Source organism: Pseudorasbora parva, chromosome 12 (assembly GCF_024679245.1).
Source record: "Pseudorasbora parva isolate DD20220531a chromosome 12, ASM2467924v1, whole genome shotgun sequence".
NCBI classification, from domain to species: domain Eukaryota; kingdom Metazoa; phylum Chordata; class Actinopteri; order Cypriniformes; family Gobionidae; genus Pseudorasbora; species Pseudorasbora parva.
Genome location: NC_090183.1, coordinates 22,862,979 through 22,877,132, shown reverse-complemented (window position 1 = coordinate 22,877,132; position 14,154 = coordinate 22,862,979). Strand labels below are relative to the sequence as shown.

General features: G+C 38.8%; 1 protein-coding gene across 5 annotated transcripts in view; it reads left to right on the top strand.

The window, feature by feature from the left end:
• The window catches only part of septin9b (septin 9b), a 127,157-nt gene that overhangs the window by 100,769 nt on the left and 12,234 nt on the right, over positions 1–14,154 (top strand). For 4 of the 5 annotated variants that reach the window (XM_067459504.1, XM_067459505.1, XM_067459509.1 and 1 more), the window contains 4 exons: positions 2,881–3,063; positions 12,509–12,637; positions 12,781–12,862; positions 13,070–13,207. In XM_067459504.1, coding sequence (XP_067315605.1) covers positions 2,881–3,063; positions 12,509–12,637; positions 12,781–12,862; positions 13,070–13,207 — 532 coding nt within the window. Of the gene's footprint in view, positions 1–1,962; positions 2,039–2,880; positions 3,064–12,508; positions 12,638–12,780; positions 12,863–13,069; positions 13,208–14,154 lie in introns of those variants that run through there. The other variant, XM_067459507.1, reaches the window with a different exon arrangement.

Here is a 14,154-nt window from a genome sequence, read left to right as displayed (position 1 = left end):
TGCATTGTCGTGTTTCTTTAGAAATAAACAATGGACAAATGGAGTCTTTAAACGCCTCAGATGTAAAGTTATTCACTGTCAAAGTGACTCAAAAATTAATGGGATGCTAACAGCTGGTGATGGCTTGGTTAGCAATGGCCGCCCCTATGGGTGGAACGCTTTCCGAGTGCTGGATTACCCCCTTGGTTGAAACAAACCAAAACGCAGGCACTTGACAACATCCACATCACTCATTGGCCATGGCGTATTTCCTAAACTGCTTTTCGATTGGTCAGAATTTATGTGTGGGAAAATTCCAACAGAAGAGGCAAAGCCAGCAAACTATAATAACACTATGGATGGAGAGACGACTGCGCGGGCCAGTTTTGTCCCTGGCCATAATCTACTACACTGTGTGTATTTACCACAGTATGCAAACAAAACATTTCTATAATGAAGCGCGGATGCGACATGAAAACAATGCACTGCAGACGGCGAGCGCGCATCTCTCGTCACTTCAAGAGGAGGCGTGCATTAATTATTAACTCTTGACATGCTCATCTTCCGAAAATATTGCCAACGATCTATCAGGTAATAATATCATGCACACAATGTCAGCGCAGCTAACTACGGCAGCTGGTTCAGTCCAAAACCGGTACGCTTGTTTGGTCCGCTTTTGGTGCGCACCCGAGTGCGATTGCTGCTTTCAGACCTGACCAAACGAACCGCACCAAAGAGGGAAACGAACTCTAGTACGATTCAACCGAACTAAATGAGGCAGGTGTGAAAGCACCCTAAAATAAAGGCAGAGTCTGAGGTAGAAGGTATAGCCTGAGGGGTGTAGTTTGCCTGATTTAGCTCTTGCCTCTTGTTAAGCCAATATGTTTTATGGCTTATAAATTGCATTAATTTGTGAAAAATAAAATAAGCCCCGTCTGTTATTTAAATAAATAACGTGCATGCGTGCGTGCGTGTGTGTGTGTAATTTGGGACTTTTAAAAAAAGATAAAAGAAGCTTTTTCCTTGAACAGGTGGCCAAATAAAAAAAAGATATACTAAGTGGTTTTTTAAAACGATTATTCAGTTCAGCGAGAGACCCTAGCTGCCGCCTTTCGGAGACCACTGACCAGAAAATGTTTCTGATTTTAATGATGAGTAAGACAGAAATCAAAACATGTGAGCACAGCACACCGCATGTTTGTAAAAACATGGCTGCTTGTAGTTTAGTAACTGTCTAGTGTTTTAGGTTGAACTATCAGGCCTATGCCTGTCTTCTAAGAAAAGACTCAGTCAAGTAGTGTGTGTAACTCACTGACAGGAAATACTTTTTTTCAATGCTTTGATACTGTACATCAGCCACAGAGGTACACATGCAAAAGAAATTGTATTTAACTAATAGTTTTTAAACTATATACGCATAAATCATACCTCAAAACATGAGAGTGAAATTAAATTAAAATATAAAAATTCTAAACATTTATGAAGATTGTTCCTCAAAATAATAATAAAACTAAACAAAAATAACTACTGTTTGGCTACAGCCATTGCCATTCTCAGTTTTATATATTATTTAACCCTACTCTTATACTTCGTATTTAATTATATTAACATATGTGTAAATTACAGCATCGTCTGTGTTGGTAAAATCATAGATCAGCATTCATAGTTTCCACCTCAGGCATCTGATGAAGCAATCGTGAGTTTCATAAGTTATGTTTGTACATGCCTGTTCTTTTTTGCTGTTCAGTAAAATCACCTAGCATTATCTTTTGGATATACTATGCTATTTATGATATTGATTTAAGTTGTAAATAAAATATTTGGTTGGCATTGGTTATATTTTCTATTATGTATAGTATGTGTTCTTGGTAAGACCTTTGTCTAGACATTTTTTGAAAAGAGGAAGCCACATTTAGTCGTTATAAAAGGAAAAGCAGCTATCTTGTCCCCTCCCACTCTCACGTATTGTGTGTGTCACTTTTTCACTGTCAGACACACATTTTTCAAGCTACTGAATCATCAAATTCAACAACTTTGCAGACTATCCTTTCGTCTTTGGGTAAGTTTGTGGTTAGCAGTTTTGCTATCTTTGGTAAAGTTGATAAACGATTGATCATTTGCAGAGAATTTAGACATTCTCTTCTCATAAATATTTAGACATTTATGACACTTTTTGCCATTGAGATGACTTGGAAAAAGGGTCTCCTAATCACCCTGAATTCACCCTATAGAATGAGTGCATGCTTGTATACATGTGTGTTTTGTTATGCTGAGGAAACTGTTGTGGGTTTTCTGACCTACTTCATTTCCATGTGTTCTGACGATACAATATTTGTCTGCTCATAAATAATTATCACAATTTCAGTGCAACTAGAAATCAGTTTTTCCCCCCTTCTTCTTCATTTTACATACTATTTGATTCGAAATTTAATTAAAATTAGCATAATTTAAATGTGAATTGACCCATATCTTGTGGACCACTAAACCTCTGGATGCAGTGATGATTCTTGCGTCAAGCTGCCATTGTGCTTCTGGTAGCAATGTTTTATCATAGCAGCTCACAGACAAACCTACTTTACTAGCTCTAAAAGGGTATACTTATGGATATGAGAACACACATAAGGTATTCACGAAGCTGTGATGACATTGAAAATTTCACATGAAAACTGTTCAAGCCATAAATGTTGCAAACCATTTTTAACCTGATCTCTCTCTCTCTCTCTCTCTCTCTCTCTCTCTCTCTCTCTCTCTCTCTCTCTCTCTCTCTCTCTCTCTCTCTCTCTCTCTCTCTCTCTCTCTCTCTCTCTCTCTCTCTCTCTCTCTCTCTCTCTCTCTCTCTCTCTCTCTCTCTCTCTCTCTCTCTCTCTGTGTCTTTCTTTCTGTCTTTCATTATTTCATCAGGACCAGAGGTCATAACAAGTATTTACAGCAATATGGCAGACGTAGGAAAGACGCCTGTGGCACGAAGTGGAGACCAGCAAAAGACCAGCAGTGAGTTTGGCTATGTGGGAATCGATGCCATCTTGGAACAGATGAGGAGGAAAGCCATGAAACAAGGCTTTGAGTTTAACATCATGGTAGTGGGTAAGTACACGTGAGACTGCAAGCAAGTTTTCGTTGTTATGTACAAAATACACATTTAGTATCACTAAATGTAAATAGAGATAGATCATGGGTGTCCAATCCTGCTCCTGGAGGACCACTGTCCTGCACAGTTCAGCTCGAACCTAGAATCTTCCAGGCAGGTGTGTTGAAGTTGGGGCTAAACTCTGCAGGACATGTGGTCCTTCATGTTTGGACACCCCTGTGCTAGATTTTTTAAATAAACATTTGAGGGACAAACATTACATAGTTGAAGGAAGTATATGTAAGTTTGTGGCCAAAACTTGTACTGCAGATGTATTCCCTCTCCCCCTCCCCCCTGACTCAAGGGTGCCAGATAGGCTGCAGGATCCAGCAGGAATGTTTGTATCTGCAGCTGTGGTAGCTAGAGCAGAGTTGGCAACCCGGATGCAGAAACACAACTGACTTTGTGGTTGGTCAGTATGTGGAGGGTGGCACTTCAGGCTAAAACACAACATGTCAACATCAACATCAGTTGAGGGCTGCAGCAACAACTTTTAAATGACAATATCCTGGCCGGACTACTGTTGTCAGTGATATAAATATTTAAAATTAACACGATTTATTAATGTCTATTGACATATCAGGACCATTTTATGATTAATTAAAATACATTTCTTACATACTGTTCCTTTAACATGAAGAACATACACCGATCAGGATTAACATTATGACCATTTTTTCATCCTCATAGTTGTAGTTTTGCACATCACAGTTCGGTACAGCATCAGCACTGTGTCTTCTCGCAGTAGATGTTAGTTTGTGTGTTGACGGAGGGATTCCTGCAATTGTTTTGGCTCATTTACACATTTTATAAGCTGGTCAAAATGCTATCACATGCAGGCTATTCAAATACAGCGAGTGCATTAATCCCAGCACAGAGAATTGTTTTGGATGTTTGGTAAGTTCTGTCTCAAAATAGGCAATATATAATAAAAGCCAGCCAATCAGGTCATGAACGTATACCAGTGCATTTAGGTTCGATATCTTAAGGTGCAGTATTAAAAATGGCAAACTGAAAGCTAAGAGGACCAGAACCTAATTTTTTATTTTAGGGTGTTTTCGCACCTACCTTCTTTGGTCCAGATTTTCTGACTTTGCAGTTTGGTCCGAATCAAAATTACAGGTGTGAAACCTCCCTCGGACCACGGTCCGGACCAAACAGATAAAATTTGGTCCGATCAAAATAGGTAGTCTCGGTCTGGATCAAACTGAACAAAGGTTCGGTTCGTTTCTTGTGTGAAAGCATTTTCTGTATAGTTCGGACTTTCAGACCATTTACAGGAAGTTCTGGTGGTAGGATTAGTGAAAAAACACAGGTTTAACTCACAGCACATGCAGTGATGGAGCGCACAGCATTTTAAACAGAACTGCTTGTGTAGTCAGCACGCGTAAATGGTGTTTTTGCTTGATTTATTTATTTTCGAGCTTTATATATATATATATATATATTATTAGTCCCTGACAAAAGTCTTGTCGCTTGTGTACAAATTGACCTAAAGTGCCGCTGAAATATATTTCTAATCAAGATTTTTTTTACAAGAAATGGCTCATTTTAATCCCAGCAGCTTTTGTGATAATGTTTCAGTGAAAAACTAATCTTTCAAAAAGTATTCTAATATTCACAGCTTGGTAAAGACCATTGAGTCAATTTTTGCAAAGACATAAGTTTTGTCACCTTTTCATATGAGCTTCACCTGTGACTAATAATGGATCAATTAGGTCTCAAATGTGTATAAAAAGAACCCCAGTACGCTAGACCTTCACATCAACTGCAACTAGACCTCTGCAAACATGCCTAAGATTCACCCTGAGACTAAAGTTTTGATTATCAAGAGGCTGAAGAGATTTGAAGAGACTGGAGACGTTTTTGACAAGCCCAGGTCAGGCAGACCCCGCAAGACAACTGCTCGAGAGGACCGTTTGTTGGCTCGAAAATCCAAGGCCAGCCCATTTTCCACTGCAGCAGAGCTCCACAAGACCTGGTCACCTGAAGTCCCTGTGTCAACCAGAACAGTTTGTCGGATTCTGTCTCGAAATGGCCTCCATGGTCGAATCAGTGCCCAGAAGCCAGCACTAAACAAAAGACAATTGAAAAACCGTGTTGCATTTGCCAAGGCCCACAGCCTGCTAAAAGGATGGACGCTGGAAAAGTGGCAGAAGGTGGATTTTTCAGATGAATCTTCTGTTGAATTACACCACAGTCGCTGCAAATATTGCAGGAGACCTACTGGAGCCAGAATGGATCCGAGATTTACCCAGAAAACAGTGAAGTTCATGGTCTTGGAAGTTCACGGAAAAATCATGGTCTGGGGTTACATCCAGTATGGGGGTTTGCGAGAGATCTGCAGGGTGGAAGGCAACATCAATAGTCTAAAATACCAAGAAATCTTAGTATTTATAATACTAAGATTATATCTTATATTCCCAACCATAAAAGAGGCCAAATTCTGCAGCAGGACGGTGCTCCATCACATACTTCCATCTCCACATCAAAGTTCCTCAAGGCGAAGAAGATCAAGATGCTCCAGGATTGGCCAGCCCAGACACCAGACATGAACATCATTGAGCATATGTGGGGTAGGATGAAAGAGGACGCATGGAACACGAAACCAAAGAATATTGATGAACTCTGGGAGGCATGCAAGACTGCTTTCTTAGCTATTCCGGATGACTTCATCAATAAATTGTATGAATCCTTGCCAAACCGCATGGATGCAGTCCTTCAAGCTCATGGAAGTCATACAAGATATTAAATTTGGATCTCACAGCACCACAACTTAATTTGCTGACATATTTTAGTATTTGCTGTAAATTTGTTCAATTTCTGTATAGGCGACAACTTTTGTCTTGCCAAAATTTGACCTTTCCGTCTTGATTAAATGATAAATATTTTTTCTGTGAACATTATTTATTTCAGTGCATTAAACATAATTTGGGAGGGTTTTAGCTTTTCATATGAGCTATTTCTAACACCAATTAATTAATTAAAAGTCAGGTTAATATCAGGTATTTCTGGAAAATAGATAAGCGACAAGACTTTTGTCAGGGACTGTATAGAGTATAGTTGGTACTGCAGATAGTAATGCCATAATATCAACAGTATTGGCAACGATATCAGTCTGTTCATTCATTCTTGTCAAAGTTACCTGCTGAATTGACAACACACTGATGTCAGATGCACCTCCGCTAACAAACCAATCAATGTTAAAGGTGGGGTAAGTGCTATCTGGTAACCGTTGTTGATATTTCAAATCACCACAACAAACACACCCTTACCCCCAAAAAGGGTCTTGCCTCGGCCCTATTTTGATAGCTCCGCTCCACACATATGTAACCCAGGCAACGACTATGGCAGAATCTGTGTGTAACTAATCCAGGTCGAATATTTAATGAAAAAGTCACCCTTTCCATCACAAAAACACAAGCCGTTCTCATGAACAATTTAATAGAACACGAGCCGGCAGTCCAGCTAACGACATATTACAATTATGACAAGATTAGAATTATAGCGATCACAAAACACAAACAGTTCTCATGAACAACTCGATAACGTTAGTATATAAGCTTAATAGTCCAGCTAACGACATATTACAATTATGACCGGATGGGTTATATAGATGAAAAGAGGATACGAACATTATATTAGGAGTATAGTATCTTACCTGTCGGACACATTTTGTGAGCTGACGCTTGAAACCTTGAAACAGTGAGGGGTTTTAGATGCTCCTTACGGTGTGGAAATGAACGGGTCTTTATCATCGCTGAAGTGAGCGACAATACGATCGAAAATGGACAAAAAAGAAAAAAATACAAGTTTGTTATTCCACACGGCCCGAGACCTTTTTCTAAAACGGTTTTGAAATAACGCTTACCTCACCTTTAAGATGCAGCCCACATAGATGATGACGACAGGACACAAGTGTGTCATGCAAAGTTCTTTAGTGCGCTTGCATAACTGCAATGTGAAAGCAAACCAAAACTAACCAAATGGATACAATGTATGAAAACACAAACTTTGGTTCGGACCTTGGTGCAGACTTTTAGGGTGCGTTCACACTTGTAGTTCGGTTCGTTTGGTTCGTTTGGTCCGGACCAAAAAACAAAAACAAACATAATAGTCCTGGTCCGCTTAGCGTTCACACGGGCATTTTTAACAGCGAACCTAAAGTTACCGAACCAAAGGCACAGGGAGACGCTCACAACCTGATTGGTCGACTTATATGACGTAGGAGCTCGCTTACCGAACATTCAGAACAATGCTGTGTGCGGATTACACGCGCGGGCATTTTATGCGTGTACATGGTATTATTTTTTACCAGAGAACTCATGAAGAGCTCATGAAATGTTCAAAACATTCAAAACAACGCTGTGTGCTGGATTAAACGCGATCATTTTATGCGTGTAACACATTTGGCATTATTTCTTACCAGAGAACTCATGAAGAGCTCATGAAATGTTCAAAACAACGCTGTGTGCTGGATTAAACGCGATCATTTTATGCGTGTACATGTGGCATTATTTTTACCCGCTGAGAACTCATGAAGAGCTCATAAAATGTTCAAAACATTCAAAACAGCAGCAGGATTTGCTCCGTTGTGCAGAACAGAGACGGCCGCTGTCGATCTGTACCTGGTAATAATGGGCAACACAGGAACTGTGATGAGAAGAGCCAGGTATGCTTTTTGTGTGTTTTTTCTAGCATTTTCGAAACATGCTCGTCTGACCAAATATTGATGAGGCTCTTCCTCGTTGCTCCACGTTTGCCCTCTAATGTTAAAGTTACTCATTTTGGATACACCGATCTTTCCGCGTCGTCAAATCAGCTGCATTATGCGTCGCATCTTGTGACATTACGTCCGGTTTTTGGTCCGTTTACATGTCTTTGGTCCGTGTTGCGTTCATATATCAATCGAACCGCACCAGAGTTCGTTTGGAAGCGGACCGAGACCCATCTTTTTAGCGGTCTCGGTCCGCTTGTTTGGTGCGCACCAGGGTTCGGATGGCAGCGTTCACATATGCTCAAATGAACCGCACTAACCGAGCAACCGCACCAGGGTTCGTTTTAATCGAACCAAACATGACAAGTGTGAACGCACCCTTAGGTGTGGAAACGTTCTATTTTATTTTTGGGTCAGGACCAAACGAACCAAGCGAAACCGAACTACAAGTGTGAACACCCTTACAAGGGTCTCTCAGTCTGCTTGTTTTGTGTGCACCAAGGTTCACAAACTTGTTCACTAACAGAGCAACATAGCTCATTTTAATAAAACCAAACTTTACAACCCATAGTGAGCAGGATGGTTTCTAGTCATTGTCATTACATCTTGGATTCAAATTGGCTTGGAGTTAGGCAGATCCATTTGAACCTACAACCTTTCGGTTATTAGACAAGATCTTCTGGTACTCTTTGCTTACCAGCAGGCAACACCACCCAGCACTGGTCCAACAATTTCACCTCTAGTGGTTCAATGCCCTGAATGTTCCTGAATGTTCAAGCATGACCTTGGGTCCAGATTCAGACTAGATTATTCCTCTATGTCATTCTCACAGACCCAAATGCATCAGTATGGAACCGCTCCAGAACATGTGGTGACTTGCCTGACAGCAGACCCATTCTTTAGATCCAACTACAAGCTTTTTAAAAATTAATATCTTCCTGAAGATTTATTATTCTCAAGCATTATATATTTTTATTAGTTTTTCTTGGCAGTGTGTTAAACTCTGAAGCATAGAACCTGTAGCCACTTGCAGAGTCAGTTTAAGGATTGTTTTGGGCCAGTGCTGTTTATATTTTGCTTTGATGACTTAAGAACTGACATAAAAGCTTTTGTATCTCTGTATAAACACGTTGATGTTTGTTTTAATTCAGTCCTTTGGTAAGTGACTATAAGGATATGTTGCGGCTTTACAGAAATATCCATGGCTTGTTCATGGGTTAATCTCTCTTTAAAGGCCTGTGTTCTTTTAGCGGTTGATGAGTGATTTTCTCAGTTTGCAGATTGTTTTCTGCTGTTTGTTTTCTAACTGTAATCCTCTAATTATTTTTTATCAGCTATTTTAAGCTTGAAACTATTCAAATATTTGCAAACATCCGAAGGTTGGGGGTTGCTTTCAGGTTTTATATTGTGCATTATTTTTTCAGTATGTTATATATAAAATAAAAAAAGCAAGAATATTCAATCGGACATGGTTAATGCTTTCTGCAGTGAGAGCATTTGCCTGGCTGCTACACCCAACTGATTCCAGCTGCAACCTTTGTTCTTGCTTTATTATGGATGTCAATGAGAGATCCAACAAGCTGCTCCCATGAACTTCCCATGACAGAAGAAACACTGTCTCTTTTATAGTTGTGTGTGCGTGTGCGTGTGCGTGCGCGTGTGCTTGTGTACGTGTGTGCGCGTGTGTGTGTGTGTGTGTGTGTGTGTGTGTGTGTGTGTGTAATTGTTTATATTACATTGTGGGGACCAAATGTCCTCCCATAAGGATAGTAAAACCTGAGATCACCTACATTGTGGGGACCAGCCAACAATGTAAATTAATTTATAAATTTGTAAATTTTTAAATAAAAAACCTAACGTGTGTGTGTGTGTGTGTGTGTGTGTGTGTGTGTGTGTGTGTGTGTGTGTGTGTGTGTGTGTGTGTGTGTGTGTGTGTGTGTGTGTGTGTGTGTGTGTGTGTGTGTGTCATTGAAAGAATGAAGAAGGGCAGGTGGTGGGTTAGCATGTGAGGATGGAGATTATGCTACTCGAACATGCATATTTTAAGTCATTTGCCATATTTAAAGCTACACTGTGTAACTTTTTTTGTTTATTCTTAGCTAAAAACACTTAGTTCTTTCAAAAATATATGTGCTTATTAATGTATATTTACGTCTTTCAAGTAATAAAGTATTCTCGTAAGTTTATAATATGCCATTGAAAATACATACGGGTGAGGGGTTCGAATGCTGGTCGCCATGCCTCTCCATCTTGAAAGTACATTAGCCAAAGAGGGACATACCCACAAATTCAAGCTTCGCCTTTCGCGTTTTAACACTTGATGGCACCGTGTCGAATGTGAAGAGGGGGATTGCCATGTTAATCTTGGACTAAATCGGCCACCGTAGGAGTTAAAACGAAATCAGAATTGAGAGGAACAGAAACTATTATTCACTGGATGGTCATATACCTTTTCACCGCTAGATGGGGGAAAATATCACACAGTGTAGCTTTAATCCACTTAGTAGATGGCTGTCTGTTTGTGTACTTGATTCTGCAACACATTTAGTTATTTTATTGTGGCGTCTAATGAAGTACTCATGTTGTGAGATGCTTAAAAAAGCGATTACTTTGAGAGACGCTTTGCCTCAGACACCAGCCCTGTATCCAAAAAATTTTTTTCCTACTATATAGTGGGCGGGTTTCTCCACTCAGGCCCTTAAAAAGAACCAAAAACACAGCAGAATTTAGTTGCAACCCTGATCAAACTCACCTATCTGTCATTTTCTACTAATCCTGAATACCTTAAGTAGCTTGTTTAGGTGTATTAGAAGCTTTTTCAAGGACAGTTGACCATGAAAATTGAGAAACAGAATAGTAGGTAAAAAGCAGTATATGTAAAGTACCTATAACATAATACTTATGCTTAATTCTTAATACTTATACTTATGAGATTCCAGTGGAGCTCCAAATGTCGTTGTGTATATATACACACATGTATAGGCCATTGAGATGAATCGTGATTGACAGGGAAGGTGCTGACTACAACTGACAATGTAGGTCACATGACAGTGCAATATGCTGAATGTAGTCCATATTAAATTCATACTACACACATGCATGTTGTAGTAGGGTCTACCTCCACAGTGAGTTTTTGCGATTTCAGACACAGGATGAGTTGAGAGAGGAAAGGACAGCCCAAACAAACAAAAGAGGTGCAAACTCTTCCCAAAATTATGCATAGAAAGGTGCAAATGTTGTATGTGACATGTTCTTTTGAGAAATATGGGAGTGAAAGCTCAGACTATAACGTACCTTACAGTAGATCTACATTTGCTCAGGAAAAGTAATACTACTTATAAATTTAAAATATGAAATTTTCATTTTATGAGGTTTTTCAACAATCTCCCTAGAGTTCCCCTAGCCTGAATATTGTTCCCAAGTGGCTAAAAAAATTGATCGGTGTAAACCGAGTTCAGGCTGTCTTTCTCTGCCTTTGAGAAAATGAGAGCTCAGACGAGCTGATCTTGAATTCTCCTGTTATGACGTCATACCAGGAAAGGTTTCCTCCCCTTTTCTCTGCTATGCCCGCCCAGAGAAATAGTAGAGAATTAACTCAGTTTATCATTATCAGTCAGCAGCACAGTTTTTACTATTATGGGTTTGACATCATCGCCACTAACAGTGAGTAACAGTGTTGATTAATGCCTGATCTGGGATCAGTGATTTCTGATGTGTAGCTAATCATTCAAGTTCACACAGACTTTCTTTCTAAATCGTTTAATACTGTCAGTCCCGCTGCTGGCCGTCTTGATGCATCAGTGAATCAAGCCAGTGAATAAAACGATCAACTTCACGTCGTTTCTGTTTGTAGCATGAAGCAAATCTGTTATTTAAATTATTAAACTACAGAGAGCGATCAAAGAACGCACTTTAGAATATCCGGATCTGTCAATCACACGTATATCTACAGTCCACACTTGTCCAAACTGCCGTTATAATGAATGATTCTGTTATGCTAAACAGAAGCTCTTACTGTATTCATGTCGATGTCCTGTTTGTAACAACTAACAAGTTGTGGTGAAAGCATTTTGCATTTTGTGAGAGAAATAACGTTGCAAAATAGGGTTGGTATGACTGGGATTTGTGTTTATTTAGAGCTCTCGGATACAAACAAAATAAACTTGTTCTCACAGCGTTCTTAACAACTCGGAACAATAACACTCTCTCCGTCTCTCTCCGGGCTGGCATTGAAATAGTTTGAAATACGAATTTCAAATGCAAAAATGTCAGCCAATCACAACAGAGGCATTTTCACTGAAGACTCACAGCAGACACGCCCCTTGAAACAGAGCAATCAAGCCAGAGGGCTAATATCAGAATATGAAAAAATGCCTTTTATTTCTAAATTATGACATTTTTTTGATATAAGAACATAATAACATTTTAAGTAGACCTCAGGAAACATTCTAAAATAATAACAAAAAAATCCATGCAATGGGACCTTGTTGTGGATCATCAATATAGTTATTCACTTTATTAGCAGCATTTCTTTCTTTCTTTCTTTAAGTAAACTCGTTCAATACGACTCACTCTATGCAGGGTTATTGTTTTTTTTGTTTTGTTTTTTTTTTAAATATAATTTTAAATAATTGCACTAAATTAACACATTAAATGGACTTTGTTTTGTCTTTCCATTTGTATAGGTCAGAGCGGTCTGGGTAAATCCACACTGATGAACACACTTTTTAAATCTAAAGTGAGTCGCAGATCTGTGATGACAACAGAGGAAGAGCGAATTCCCAAGACCATCGAAATCAAGTCCATCAGTCATGGTAAAAAGTTCAATCTAAAACGTTGACTTCTCTTTATCCATTGAGGGATGGATAAGCAGAATTCTTACTTTAACAGTTTTGACTGTCTTAGATTTAGTTATCCACAGTGATCGTTCACTTCTTCAAACTCACTTTGTATACAGATATTGAGGAAAAGGGAGTAAGAATGAAGCTGACCGTTATCGACACACCAGGCTTCGGAGACCAGATAAACAATGAGAACTGGTCAGTATCTCCTTATTTATCAATCAGTGCTGATACCTGCTATTAAAAATATATCAATATATAAAACATGGAGTATAAGTAACTTAATGCTAAATGGTATTCAACTATTTCTTAGTTTACCTGGTGGTCTTGTTAGATCCCATGTGTTTCTTGGTGAAAAAAAAAAAAAAAAAAACTTACCTTGGTGTCTCTCTGGTCTGTTTGCAGCTGGCAGCCAATCATGAAGTTCATTAATGCACAGTATGAACAGTATTTACAGGAAGAGATCAACATTGACAGGAAGAAGAGGATTCCAGACTCACGAGTCCACTGCTGCATATACTTTATTCCTCCTACTGGACACTGGTGAGACACATACATACACACACATACACAATTGTTTTTGTGAATTGTGGAGACTTTCCATAGGCGTAGTGGATTTTTACACTGTACAAACTGCATATCCCATCTCTAACACAACACACACACACTGAATATATCTTTGGGTGAATCCATACTGTAAGCTGCTGCTGCTCTCGGGACTCAGTTGTGAAGTCAGGGTGAATAACGGGTAGGGTGACCAGATATCAGATTTTTCCCTGGAACAGTCCTGTATTTCAGCTTTATATTTAGTGTCCTGACTTTTTATAAGTCCCTCCAGGATTTCACTATATATTTTTTGGATTTTTGCGATCAAAATTTGCGAAAAAATTTAGCAATGTTTTTTTTTTTTATATAGGATACCACATTTACCATATTATGTACTATGTTAGATGCATAATAAGGTGATCTTAGACTTTTGCTGATATCCGATATGCCGATGTTTTTCAACTAATTTTGGTCGATGCTGATGCCAATTACTGATTTTTTTTTTTTTTTTGGAAACAACACCATTTTGACCAAAGACTTTCATTTTTCATTCTGGATTCAGATTTCTGAGGTATATTTAAGGTAATATTATACTATATTTAGGTAAGAGTATATTTAAAGCAATGTTTGTGCACATGAAGTGGGGGTGGCATGACAGTTGATGCCATCTTTAGCTTCAAATAAAATTCTACAATTATTTTAGAGCTCCTTGGATTATTTTTCATCATCCAATTCATTAACTTTTATTGCAGATAAATAAACGTAATAAAACTTACAAGTGGCATTCTTGTGATTTATGACATCATTACTGTTTTATTTATTCAGAAAAAGAAGCAACTTTAAGTGATTTGTGTATTCTACTTTTTGTTTTATTACTATATTAACAAGATGTACAACATTCTACCAGGCAGGGCACTAGGACTTAGAGCATATCTGCATCATTT